Source organism: Rhinichthys klamathensis, unplaced genomic scaffold (genome assembly GCF_029890125.1).
Source record: "Rhinichthys klamathensis goyatoka isolate OS25496 unplaced genomic scaffold, OSU_Roscu_1.1 h1tg000665l_1, whole genome shotgun sequence".
In the NCBI taxonomy this organism is placed as follows: Eukaryota; Metazoa; Chordata; class Actinopteri; order Cypriniformes; family Leuciscidae; genus Rhinichthys; species Rhinichthys klamathensis.
Window position 1 is genome coordinate 186,801 of NW_026607104.1, and position 14,742 is coordinate 201,542.

At 40.5% G+C, this 14,742-nt stretch overlaps 1 protein-coding gene across 1 annotated transcript in view; it reads left to right on the plus strand.

Annotated features, from left to right (window-relative positions):
• Positions 1-5,557, plus strand: part of LOC130076581 (up-regulator of cell proliferation-like) — a 43,349-nt gene extending 37,792 nt beyond the window's left edge. Inside the window, exon 2 of the mRNA XM_056241717.1 lies at positions 714-5,557. Within this exon, the coding sequence (XP_056097692.1) occupies positions 722-5,326 (4,605 nt within the window). The 5' untranslated portion in view covers positions 714-721 and the 3' untranslated portion in view covers positions 5,327-5,557. The remainder of the gene's footprint in view (positions 1-713) is intronic.
• Positions 5,558-14,742: the final 9,185 nt, after the last annotated feature.

Consider the following 14,742-nt stretch of genomic DNA (forward strand, 5'->3'; position numbering starts at 1 on the left):
TCAAGTTGGTCATGTTATCCCTCTCGGGGTAGTTTCTGATTGTTTTGTTGTTGTTTTTTACTAAATAATAAGCCCATTTATCTGCAGTACTGATTCCTCGCCTCATCCCTTCACACCAACCCTGACAAATATATATATAAAGTGGATCAAATGTTGACATACTGTATCTCACTAAGATGCAATTTTATACTATTTATTACGTACATAAATGGACCATGGTTAACATATTTAGACAGGTTGTGAACCCTGTTTTGATTTTAGGCAGTTGAATATAACTTTTAACAAAGTCCAGTACAAACGTTACTGCCGCTCATTAACGGCAGTTATCACTGTTGCTAGGCGTCAAGAACACCCCATTTAACAATGCTCAGTGTGACCTTCGCGGCCTTCGAAGGAATGGCCTTTGAATTGGGACACAGCCTGTGTGTTCTGCATGCCTGCTTGCTTACCTGCATACTTGCCTACTTGCATACTCATCAGTAATCACGCCACCGGCCTCGTGCCGCTCTCTCACGGCCCTCGGCCTCGTCCTGCTCGCCACACATGTGCTGCCTGCTCTCAGTTAGGAATATTTGGTGATTTGTCTGTAAGGGCTGAAAATGTTGTCATCACTTACTCACCCTCAAGTTGTTCCAAACCTGTTTGAGTTCCTTTCTTCTGTTAAACACAAAAGAAGATATTTAAAATGTAACTCGTTTTCTTCTAATTTACAGGGAAGATCATGAAGAAACTCCTGGAAAATTTGGGTTTGGCAGAGTGTTATGGCAAGAAACTCACTCTCCACAGAGTGCTGCAGATCAACAAGAAGAGTGTGACAGATGTGCCTGCCCAGTCCCTTTCAGATCTGCCATGGCTGTTCTTGAAGAGACTGATGTTGCTACAAAGGACAGCGAGGATTGTTAAGTGTTCCTCAATAGATGAGGCAGAAGTTTCAGGGTGGGATGATGATCAGGATAGTGCTGAGTCAGACTGTCCTCAGTCAGTAAACCCTTTAGACGTTTTGACTGCTGTGTTTCTTTGTTCTGACAGTTTTCTTCAGCAGGAAATGATCATGAAAATGTCCATGTGTCAGTTTGCGATTCCTCTGCTGCTTCCAAACAGTGATAACAATCAGATCACGCTTATGCTTTGGGCAATGAGAGATATTGTGAAAAAATACAGACCACACTCCCTGTCAGATCCAACTGGATTTGTGGAAGAAAGGATTGTTCTCTCAAAACTACCATTAGTGTCTTTTGTGAGACTTGGCAGGTGCAACATATCCAAATCAGAAATTTTGAATAAAGTGCTCAGCAATTCACAACAGTACACCGATACCTTTGTGCACTTCAACATGAGTTGTGGAAACATCAAGAAGAAAATATCAAATGGCTTGGTTGAGTTGGCTTGGTATCTTCCTTGTGGAAATGAAAACATTGATGTCTTTCCAGAGCCAATAGCAATTGCAAACTTGAGAGGTGACATCCAGGACTTTGAAACACAGTTCTCTTTTCTTTGTGAGGCTTCAACTGCTGTGTTTGTGTTCTTTGAATCCCAGTTTTTAGATACACAGTTAATTTCAGTGCCCAGTCAGAAACCTACGCCTCAGCTATTTTTTGTGGGAGACTCCAACAACAACAGCATAAAAGCTACAGTCGACAAGCTCAATCTAAAGAAAAGCAATTTCATCTTTAAAGCCAGCCAAAATGATGCAGACTTCATTCACAAAATTCAGAGCAAGTTGCAAGACACAATTAATAACAATAATCACAAAACCTCAGTTGTTCGTTTAGCTGAGATTGCACGAAATCTGGGAATCTCGGTGGACGAGGATGGTGAAGGATGTCAGTGTGCAAAAAAAAGTGCAGATGAAATCACATCAAAAATAAAGGATATAGTGCAGTTCAAGAAGGAGGAGCTGCCCTTGCAAGGAGAGATCTTGATGAAACTGGCCAAGTTAGAGAAGGAGGAATGCAGACTGAAGAACATTGATGATAAGAAGATTGATGACTACAAAAATGAACTTCAGATGCAGAAAAAGAAACTCAGAGAAGAGCAATGCAGCAAAGACATGTCTCCCACTATGAGCTGCTTCATCAGTGCAATATCAACACCAGAAAGGGCCTACTTCTTAAAATGGTTGAGAATCACCCTAGAGAATCGATCCCATGAAATACTGCCTAAACTCAGAGAACAGTACAAACAGAAATGTAAAGATGTTTGTGGAAACAAGGCAGAAATTGCTGAGCTTGATAAAAAGATTTCAAACAGTTCTTTAGGAGTGGAGCACTTCATTCGAGAGATGAGCCAGCTTTACGAGGCTGCAGTCTCGCTTCCAGAAGATGCACTTTACCGAAAACAGCTGGAAACCTTACCTAGACTCTGTGCTGAACTACTATTGGATGGATTTTCACTTGAACTAGTGGATGGAGATTCTTCAAATATCCCTGCAAAATGGCTTTCTGGTGTGTTTTCCGAGTTAAACACACGGGTGGAGTCCAAAAACAGGATTAAGGTTTTGACAGTTTTGGGCGTCCAGAGTTCAGGAAAGTCAACGCTGCTGAACACCATGTTTGGAGTTCAGTTCGCTGTAAGCAGTGGAAGGTGCACCAGGGGAGCCTTTATGCAGCTTATCAAAGTAGCAGATGATCGCCAAGCAGAACTCAAATGTGATTATATAGTGATAATTGACACCGAAGGACTGAAATCCCCTGAGCTCGCACAACTGGACAACAGCTATGAACACGACAATGAGTTGGCAACTCTTGTTGTTGGACTGAGTGATGTGACAATTGTCAACATTGCCATGGAGAATTCAACAGAGATGAAAGACATTTTACAGATCATTGTTCATGCCTTCCTCAGGATGAAGGAGATAGGAAAGAAACACACGTGTTTGTTTGTACACCAGAATGTTGCTGATGTCTCGGCTCATGATTCAAACATGAGAGACCGTAAATTTCTGTTGGAACAGCTGGATGAAATGACACAAGCTGCAGCCAAAATGGAGAACAAACAGAAATTCAGCAAATTTACACATGTGATGAACTATGACACTGTGACGGGTGACCACTACATCCCTGGATTGTGGCATGGAAACCCCCCAATGGCACCAGTGAGTATTGGCTATAGTGAGTCTGTGTATGATCTCAAAAAGCATATAATGGAAATCTTCAAAGGTTACGAGTCCTACAACATCAATGAATTTCTTAAATGGACCAAAGACTTGTGGACTGCTGTGAAATATGAGAAATTCATCTTCAGTTTCAGAAATAGTCTGGTGGCTGATGCATACATGAAACTGTGCACAGAGTACAACAGATGGGACTGGACACTGAGAAAGCAAATGCACACATGGGCGTTAGAAGCTGAAACCAAGATCTTAAACCACGGAAAATTTGAAACCTCTGAGAAGTGCAGTGTTGAAGATGTGCGTTATCGTTTACTACAGGAAACAGAAGATAAGCTTTCAGAAGGACAAAATGAAATTAATGACAAGATCAAATCATACTATGAACAAGGAGAAGGTCATGTTGAACTAGTGGAAAATTATCGACACGACTTTATAAACTCTGCCATGTCTTTGAAGAAGGAACTTTCAAATTCGGTCAGAAGCAAACTGGATGCCGCTGTTTCACGTCGAAATGGAATGATCAAAGTGGAAGGAATCAAAAAGACATACATGGACACAATGGAGGAAAAAGTGCTAAAATTGCTGAAAAAATGTCGTGAGAAGAAGTCAGACATGTCAGACTCCATGCTGGATGAAGCTTTTGAAAACATGTGGCAGGAGACTGTCAGGACACTGCCAGACACAGGACTCGAACATCAAGATATCAGGACAAGAGTTTTACGTCATTTGATGATAAATCTTGAATCTAGAGGAAGTTCAATGGCTCAACGCTTAGATGAAGTGAAAGATTTAAACAGCCATGGCCATGGAAAGTTTATTGCCTACAAAGGTAACTTTATTTCCAAAAGGGTGCACGCTAAATGGATCAAGACAGTTCAAGAGATGTCAGACAACCTTATCAGTGATTGTCAGAAATTTGCTAAATTAAAGAGGCAAAGTAAGGATGATTATGATGACACATATATCAGGGAAATTCTTAACATGATTGATGAGAAACTTAAGGCTCATGAAGATCTTGAGCTAAAGGAAGATTTTGAGCTGACCCTTAAACTGCACATATGTGGCTTTGCAAGCAGAGCATTTCAAGAGATTCACAATCAATTCATCAAGGAAAATAACCCACGAACAGCCTTGGAGAACTTCAAACAAACATACCGCTCTGACTTCATTGATCTTTACCGTGAACGAGACCAGTGTCAGAGGAAAGCTGATGAATTCATGAGAAACTGCCTAGAACCTGCCTTGGAAAGATGTATTTCAGAGAACTTGAGCATGAAAATGGCAGACAAGATGGTGACTGGTGAAAACATAGCAGTTTTCGGATCAAGAACAACATTTCAGATTTCAATCTTGAAAAATCTTCTCGATGAATCTAAATTTGAAACATATTTGTATTTCATCTCGTCATATGAAACATTTGTTAAAGCCTTTATTTTGGACAAAATCAAAAAGCATTTTTCAGCAGAGAACAGAATGGTCACAATGGAGGAGAACCTCGTCAATGAAGTCATCAGTGAAATCAAACAGGCCATTGAAAAGGCAGAGCGAGACCCAAAGATAAATGACATCAAGGTTTTTTTTGAGAACATTTGTAGTGAACTTGCAAAAAGGCTTGTTTTTCCCAAGGACGCAGTGGACAAAATCAGCACACTGAACAATGCAAATCCCCAAAAAATTGCAGAATGCCTTCAATGTTCTGTAATGGACATGGATAAATCACTGAAAGCAAGTTTCCAAGCAAGAGATTTTCAAAGCAAAATAGATTGTCTTCAAACCAAACCACAGGATCTGCTGTTCAAACGAGTGCATGGCTGTGGGAAACAGTGTCCATTCTGTAAAGCACCATGTGAGGCTGGAGGAGACGCTCACACTAAACACTTTGTCTCAATGCACAGACCAGAAGGTCTCGGCCGCTGCAGATGGGATGATTCTAAAAAACTAGTGACCGACATCTGCTCTTCTTCAGTGTGCAGCAACTCAAGGTTTAAGTGCCAAGACACCAAGGATCAGTGGCATCCATATAAAGAATACAGCAAAATCTATCCAGACTGGCGAATCGATCCAGACCCCAGCATAGAGGCCTCAGCATACTGGAAATACGTGATGGCAGAATTCAATACGCAGTTTGCAGAGGAGTACAAAGCAAAGCCTGCAGAAATAACCTGGGGGGAAATCACAAAGGAGGATGCAGAGAAAAGCCTAAACATCAATTAACTATCTCTGTCCTCTGTTTAAATCAGTTTGGTATGATGGTAAGAAAACTTAAAATTCACACCTTAAAATCCAAGTTTCCGTGAATATTAACTATGACAACAAATGAAGAAAAAAAAATCCTGCTGGTTTCAATATTAATCATAGTATATCCTGACTAATGCATGAGTGCCATTATACAAAAAGTTGCTTGCACTTGCTCTTGCCTGGTAATAAGAAAACATGAAGAATATATAATCTAAGCTAAGTGTTTTCTTCCAGTAAAATAAAGATGTGTATTATAAATGTAAACCTGTAGTACTAATTCAAATGTTGTGGTATACTCTTAGTGACAAATAATTATTTTACCTATACATGCACACTGTAAAAAGTGCTACACCCACAAAGTAGGTTTTATATATTTTAAATATTTATAATCTAGTTTATTTTATTGGTTTTATACAAAAAAGTATCAAAATACTTCCTCTTTACTTAAAATATATCAGTTTTTATATAACAATATATTTTAAATAAAACCCATGCAATTTATTTGGGTAGTTATTTGAATGTGGTTGTTGTGTACAATAAATGTTATAAAAGTGAGTTGACAATGCACAATTTATTTGAGCAGCTGTTGATGTGACAGGTGTGTTCATCAAACGTAAATATTTTAAATTTTATAAGTTGGCATTATCCCTTTTTCACTGGCGGGGACTCCAGGCAGATGCAATATCTTCCTCTGGACTTCAACTGTTTGGTCGCTGCAGCGGATCTGAATTTCAAGGTCTGATTAACACGGTAAGTTGAGCAAATTTAGCCGAATGACTGGTGATGTAAACTAAAGTCACGCAAAATCGCTTACTCCACTAGGGAGCTGAGGTTAGGTTTGCAAATTGTAAAGCTAGCTATCCTGCACACATGGTAAGCTAAGATGGCTGCACAGTGTGGTCGATCGGCAGACAACAGCAGTGTTTAAAGCAGTGTTGTACACATACAAGTTACGTATGTAATAATTAGTTGCACAAATGCCCTCAGTTATATAGTTTGAGATTCCACAGATTAAATTTCGGGATCGTATTGCGAACTGTCGCAATTTCGAGCCTTCAGGCAATAGTTGTGCGGGCAAATAAGGGAAAGTAAGATGTGATGTTTTATGGACAACACTTTGTTTTGTGTGTTGTGTGTCTGACAGGACTCAGAGATTATGTTATTATACTTTTGCATTGCTAAAGCAGATGCACAGATTAGACTGTAGAGATGTATGTTTAGTAGTCTGTCTGATTTTAGAGATTTGATCCACGTTATTTTAATGCTGCATAGTCAATTAATGACAGATTTTTGGTCTAGATTTTTTAACTATTTCTAACCTATTACTTAAAGGAGTTACATTTACAACTGATTTTTTAACCTTATTTCTAACATCTAATATTTTCCCGGTCTTTAGATACCCAAGCACTTTTGTTACCTGGGGTCTTCGAGCTTCACATCCAGGTAAAACAAACTTCAGAATAGATTCAATTACAATTTGATCAGATTATACGTGTTCTGTAAGTCCAATAGACGTTCAGGGAACCTCCATACAAGGTTAAAAACTAGTTCAGATGTGGACATATTTTATGTAATTTAATGTCTCATTTAGACAATTTAAACTGTTTCTGGACCAAATAAACACTTTCAGGATGCATTAAATTAAAACTCATGTTTATTTCAACGTAATTTCTAATTGCAAAGCAACTCACAGACAGTGTGTGTTTGTCCAAAAATCATGAAATCATTACTGTCTACTTAGGGCAGCAGCTTAAGGTCCCTGGTTCGAATCTGATTTCTCTCACGATCCAAATATGTATAAATTACAGATGCTAAACTGTCTAAAGGTGTCAGTGCGTGTTTGTCCAAAAATCATGCAAATAAACTTCACTGTCTGTGAATTGCTTTGCAATTACACATGGCAATTACATTGAAATAAATGTGAGTTTTAATTTAATATATCCTGAGAGTGTTTATTTGGTCTAGAATAAGTATAAATTGTCCAAATGAGACCTTAAATGATGTTGAAAATTGTCCACATTGTCCACATCTGAACTAGTTTTCAACCTTGAATGGAGCTTCCGTGAACGTTCATTACAGAACACCTAAAAAAAAGTCGTAAAAACTTTCATTCTGGCTCCTCAGTGGACGTCTTTTCAATGTACGTCTTTGTGACAAAGACGTTGAAAAGATGTCTTTTGGACATAATTTTGCTTAGTGGGTTCATTAATATTGTGATGATATGGGGTGATTATGTTTGCTCTTGAAAGATATTTAAACTCTGTAGCTTAATTAACAGTAATGTGATGACCAATCAGGTACAGGCAAGGACAATTGCATTTGTTTTATTGTAATGCATCCTTTGAACCAGAAAAATACAACACTCATGCTAGAGTAGATCATGATACTTTAGTACCCACACTCTATGGCATTGTCATGGTAGACTTCACTCTGGTCACATGTTCTAGTCACAGTATCCATCTTGTATCCACCACCTTTAGCAACAAAAGTACAATTTGGACTTTGTGTCTTATCTCTTCTACCTGTCTGCTATATTCATCTCATTTCCTATTTGTCTGACCAAACTCTTGTTTCTTTTTTGTCTCCACCAATAGAGTCGGGCTGAAACAGAGGTGAACGCTGAGCTTGGCAGTTGCCCACTGAAAATTTACATGTGCCATCACCCCGACACGATTGGGATTATCATATAAGGACAGCCCGTGGTCAGAGGTGTGCCAAACCTGTCGAAAGCATGCTGCCTCCTGTTTGAACTTACCTATGCTCTCGACCTCAAGTATCCCTCAAAACTGTTGTATACTTGAGATATATCAGAGGCTTTTTGTAGGATTGGACCCTGTGCGTCCTAAACCATCATCATGTCATTTTTGACATTGCAGTTCCAGTGTGATACAATGTGATGTTATGGCTCACATTTACCTTGATCCAAACATTTCAGATTGGTCAGTTTGGATATTTCACTGTACTGTTCAGAACAGGTTGAAAATACACTTCTACAGTGTTTGTTTTATATTAGAGTGTACATGTGCGGCCACATTTATTTGCTGTTTTGTAGTCACTGTTAAAAGTGACACTGGTTGACATTGAATAAATTATATATTGTTTTCAATCTATCTTCTCATCTTTTTCTTCTTCAATTGAATTTGTAATTGTTATTGACAATAATTTTTTTTTTAAATGTTTATTCACATATGATCAAGTTAATTTTACGAAGAAAATAAAAGAAAAAAACCTAATTAAAATGAGTACAGGTTACTTGTAGCAACCCATAAATAAGTTACCTGTACCAAGAAAAGTAGGTTTATCTAACTGAGTAATACTAGTACTATTAGTTAACTCAACTTGATTTTGTTGCGTTTGTATAAAGTAATGTTAAAGTGTTCAATATACTTAAAAAAGGCTGCAAGTTGAATCAACATAAAACATCCAATGCAGCCACTTGCCTCACTTTTTATAAGTTAGATCTAGGTATTACTTTTTACAGTGCATGAATTCTTTTTGATTTTTATTCATGTAACTGTGAGGTGTTTTCTGTTTGTGATTGTGATTTTGATTTGTGTTGTGAATGTATCTCTGTTAAGAGTGGTTGTTCTGTGACTCTTCATATACAGGCATGTCTGTATCCGTTAGGTCACAACACTGCTGTCGTCGGGATCAGTTTAATCAACATTTGAAGCATTTGTCAATGAAATCAGTGTAACCTGAATAAATGTTGCCAGCATCAGAGTTGTTTTGTAACTGTTATTGTTAATAATATATTGTCTGTCTTGCATCTACAATTGAACAAAGTCACCACCATTAAACAATCATCTAAAGATATTGGAAATATCAAACTTCTATACACATTTGGGTCTATATTAAGCCATCTATTGGACTCACAGGGAATTTTAATGTCTTCTGCATTTAGCCTCCAACACCTCCTTCCTGCAAGTAGTTGTTATTCCTTTTACAATGTATGTGGGATAGAGTTGCCTAAAATCTATATGATTTAGATGTTTAAAGATATCTAAAATGTCCTGCAATATTACAAACAAAGGTGAATGAACATTAGCAATGACAACTTAAACTTTAAAACTAAACCTTTGATTTTAAATTATGAACCTTTGTCTTACAAAATGCAATAAACTGCATAAAATAGAGTTGATGATGCTCTATCGATACATTTACTTAGTCAGTGATACTCAACTCCACCTCTCTGCACATTTTTAATTTAACACACCTGATTCAGTTCATCATGAGAGCTCTATGAACTGAATTGTGTATCTGATAAGAGAGACAACATGCAGAGCTGTGGTCTGTCCCCAGGTTGAAAACCACTGTTCTAAGGAAACATTTAATGATCATCATTGATGATTTGATCAATTAAAAAATAACCTCCTTTTAATCACCTCCATCTGCAAACAGACATTGAATCAAGGAATGCATACACTGTATACCAAACTCATTCCCTCAGTCAGATGCTGAATTCAGAACTGCATCTTAGCATAATCTTACTATTTTCCTATAACTTTCTATTACAAAAATAGTTGGGAGTAGTCTGTTTGCGATTCTGAATTCAATTGTCTGTCTCATCTCGAAGGGGTCACATATGTCATCGAGGTTAATTTCAGAAAAGTAGCCATTGTAAAATTGAATGTTAATTCAATTAACATTCAATTAACCCCCCCCCCCCCCCCCCCCCCCCCCCCAAAAAAAAAAAACTGAAGAAAAAAGAAAACGAAGAAAAAAAAATCAAATCTCCATTGCAGGTACAGTCTCAACAAAGGAAAGAATAGGATTCCACATTTTATAAATGAGTTAACAGTCTCTGATGGAGTGTTTGATTTTTTCCAGGTGTAGAAAGGACATTAAGTCCTTCAGCTAAGAAAAATTAGAAGGGGGGCATGAGGATTTCCAATGCAACAGTGCAATCTTCTGGCTTTACCAATGAAGCAAAAGCAATAATATCAGCATGGCACTTGTTGTACAAGCCATCAACAGCTGTTATTCCAAAAATTGCAATTATTGGGCAGGATCTTACAGAGCCATTAAGAGCCTTTGACAGTGTAGCAAAAAAACAAGACCAGAATGAATACAATTTAGGATGAAATGTATGAGTATGATCTGCTGGGGATAGCGAACATCTATTGCACCTGTCATCTTCTGTTAAAGAAAGTTTCTTCAATTTTGCTTTGGTGAAATGAATTCTGTGAACAACTTTAAACTGAATAAGATTCAAGCGAACAACTTTAAACTGAATAAGATTCAACTCCTCGTCAAGCTCCAGTCCTAGCTCTCTCTCCCAGGTTCCCTTAGTGCAAACAGAGGAGGGAACTGCGAAGAGCGTAACAGGGCATACATTGAGGAGATATGGCTATGTGATTTCATAAGTGACATTATATCTTCAATTAAAGTTTTCTTCGGCTGGTGAGGGAAGGTAGCAAAGTGTGCTTTAGAAAAGTCACACAATTGAAAATAGCGGAATAAATTGGATTTATGAATTTTTAATCTACTCAGCAAATCATTAAATGACGCAAATACATAATCATTAGGAAACAAATCATGAAAACAGTCTCTGGAGACCCTTCTTTCTGAGCTGTGCAAAAGTTGAATCCAAAGTAGAAGGTACAAAAAGATGGTTACCACAAATTGGCATTAAGGTGAACAATGTGTTTAATTAAAAATTATGACGAAACTGTTTTAAATTTTTGAGCGATGAAAGCACAATCGGGTTAGTGGTGTATTTAGAGGGGCTTCGCAAATTGGGATCAAAAACTAATGCAGATAACGAGGATGATAAGCAGGAGTTAGCTTCTATCATACATAAATATTCAGAGAATTACACCATGCATATATTTTCTGAATATTAGCTGCCCAATAACAGAAAAGGAAATTTGGAAGAGCGAGACCCCCATCTTGTTTGGTTCTTTGAAGAGTTGACTTGTGTACACGCGGAGGCTTACCAGCCCAAATATATGAGGATATAATAGTGTTGAATGATTTAAAAAAAGATTTAGGAAGAAAAATAGGAATAGTCTGAAATAAAAAAAGTATTTGTGGTAGAATATATTTATTTTAATTGATTCAATCCTACCTACTAGTACTACCTACTTCCTACTAACTAAAGTGGAAGATTGCTCCAACGCTTAAGATCTGCTTTAATGCGGTCCATTAATTTTGTAAACTTTTCTTTGTGCAATGACTTGAATGAGTTTGAAATATGAACCCCTAGGTAACGGAAACCTGTAGAGGACATGTGGAAAGGGAGCATAGCTGGAGGAATTTGTTTTGCCAATTCATTTATGGGAAAACACTCACTTTTAACAAAGTTCAACTTACATCCTGAAATAAACCAACGTGATCTCATGAGAATATGTGTATATTTTTACTAAAGTGTAGTTCTATCATACGTACATTTATTTACGTATTGACAGCACAAAAAACGGAATTTATTTACGCATGAACAAATCTACCGACGTACAAATTTGTACGTATTACTATTTATGCATATTAAAATCGTGGCATTAATGTTTTGACTCTATTGCATTCAACTGTCTTATCAATTAAGTTTTCAGTCGCATTTATTAATATAATACTCATAAATATTAACATTTTGCTCGTTTCGCCTGCATGGTGTTAAACAAGAATACACTTTAAAACATTAAAAATACCTTCTTTACTCGTTTAACCATTTTGTTCAATTTGTAACAAACGCTCACTGGCTCTTCCCTGCTTCGTCACAGATTGCGACATGCCGTGTTTCTGTTTCAGTCGGTGTACATTTGAAATGGAGTAGCGCGCGCCTTCACAGAGCGAACCGAAGCAAACATTTTCATGGATTATTAACTTAAATTCTGCTCTGTACCTCATACAAAACTATTATAATACTGCCAGACTGCAACACATCATCATGTGAACGACTTTTGGTACCGGTTTTGGCATTTTCGCAATAAATAAATTTTATTTATTTTTATTTTATTTATATTTTTTTAAACAGGAAAAGATTAAAGGGTTGACTCAGTATAAAACGTCTCGGTTACGGATGTAACCCTCGTTCCCTGAGTAGGGAACGGAGACGTTACGTCGGATGACGGAGAATGGGGGTTTCGCCAGAAAGCCTATCATCTTCGAGTATTAAAAAACGAGCCTATGGCAATGAAATGCCATGGGTCTGCGGAATTTGCATAATGTATCCCCGCCCCACCGCGTGGGTATTTAAGGAGAGACACCTGCAACAGCAGATCATGTCTTCGCTGAGGAGCCGAGACTGAACTCAGGCGTCTACCCAGCGGTACAGCGGAAGTGGCAGGGAGACGTAACGTCTCCGTTCCCTACTCAGGGAACGAGGGTTACATCCGTTACCGAGACGTTCCCTTTCGTAGTCACTCCGAGTTACGTCGGATGACGGAGAATGGGGGTCCCCGTGTAATCACGCCACCTTCACAGCTGTCTTCCAGTGCCCTGCGAAGTCTGACCTCCCTGTCGTGATATAGGCACGGACGAAGGAGTCCTCCTTAACACAGGAATACCAAGGTACACTGGGAAGCATATCTCAGGGGAGATATGCCGCAGCATGCCTACCCATAGGGAGGACTTAAGAATACACATATGGCCTGAGGGGGCTTCATATGGAGGAACACTGGAGTGACCAGCCCGTGGGGTGGCAACTTTCAACTCCAGGAGTGGCAAGGTGGCTTGCCGAGGGAAAGACACATGCTCAAAGAGGCTTACAGTGGAAATACACATGTGGGGGTTACTCAGAGGAGGAACCATGCACACGGAGGCACCTAGCCGACGCACAGGCAATAGACACTGGCGCCAGCGTCAACAGTGCTGGAGGAACTCAGGGCTTCAGAAAGGAAGGCTCACCTGAGGAATATCGCACATATCCAGTCCGTGGATTGGAATGGCGAGCAAGCCAGACACCTAACGGCTCCTATGTTAGCTTGAAAAAGACAGTACATGGGCGGAGACTGGCTCCACTCGGAGATTGTAAAATCTGGCGAATGTGTTAGGTGTCGCCCAGCCTGCAGCTCTGCAGATGTCTGTTAGCGAGGCGCCACGCGCTGAAGCCCAAGAGGACGCCACACTCCGGGTGGAGTGGGCGGTCACACCAAGGGGGCACTGACGACCTTGCTGGTATGCCAAAACAATGGCGTTCACTATCCAGTGAGACAACCTTTGCTTGGAGAGAGCCTTTCCCTTCAGCTTCCCACCATAACAGACAAAGAGCTGGTCTGAGGTCCTGAAACACTGCGTCCTGTCTACGTAAGCACGGAGGGCGCGTACTGGACAGAGCAGTGCCAAGGCTGGGTCTGCCTCCTCCAGGGGCAGGCCGGGGTCTCAGGATCACGTGAGAGCAGGCCGGCCCGAATTCCAGGCACGCGTTTCGTCAAACGGAGAATGCGTGCAGGTCCCCCACCCTCTTGATGGAGGCCAGTGCAACCAGGAGCGCTGTCTTCATTGACAGGAACTTAATCTCCACTGATTGCAGAGGCTCAAAGGGAGCCCTCTGCAGGGCATATAAGACCACTGAGAGGTCCCAAGAGGGTACGAGAGGAGGGCGAGGAGGATTCAGTCTCCTCGCTCCTCTCAGGAACCTGATGATCAGGTCGTGCTTCCCCAGAGACTTACCTTCAACTGCATCGTGATATGCGGCGATAGCGGCCACATACACCTTCAGGGTGGAGGGAGACAGCCTTCGCTCCAACCCGTCTTGCAGAAAGGAAAGCACGACACCGATCGAGCATCTCCTGGGGTCTTCTCACCGAGAAGAGCACCAGTTGACGAAGAGGTTCCACTTCAACGCGTAGACGTGTCTCGTGGACAACGCTCTAGCGGAAGTGATGGTAGCCGCCACCGCAGGTGGCAGGGTACTTAAACCTGCCTCGTCCCGTCCAGGAGCCACACGTGGAGTCTCCAAAGATCGGGACGAGGGTGCCATAGGGTGCCCCGTCTCTGAGAAAGGAGGTCCTTCCTCAGAGGAATTGGCCACGGAGGTGCTGTCGCGAGGAGTATCAGTTCGGAGAACCAGGTCTTTGTGGGCCAGTATGGGGCGACCAAAATGACCCGCTCCTCGTCCTCCTTGATCTTGCACAGAGTCCGTGCGAGAAGGCTCACTGGGGGAAACGTATACTTGCGTAGGCCCTGCGACCAGCTGTGCGCCAGTGCATCCGTGCCGAGCATGCCCTCCGACAGGGAGTAATACAGGGCGCAATGGGATGAGTCGTGGGAGGCAAACAGATCTATCTGTGCGTCCCCGAACTGGTCCCATATCAGCTGGACCGACTGGGGATGGAGTCGCCATTCGCCAGAGGTTGGCCGGAGCCATGACAGCTTGTCGGCTGCAAGGTTCCGCTCTCCTGGAATGTAAATAGCACGAAGGGACCTCAGGTGCTTCTGACTCCATAAGAGGA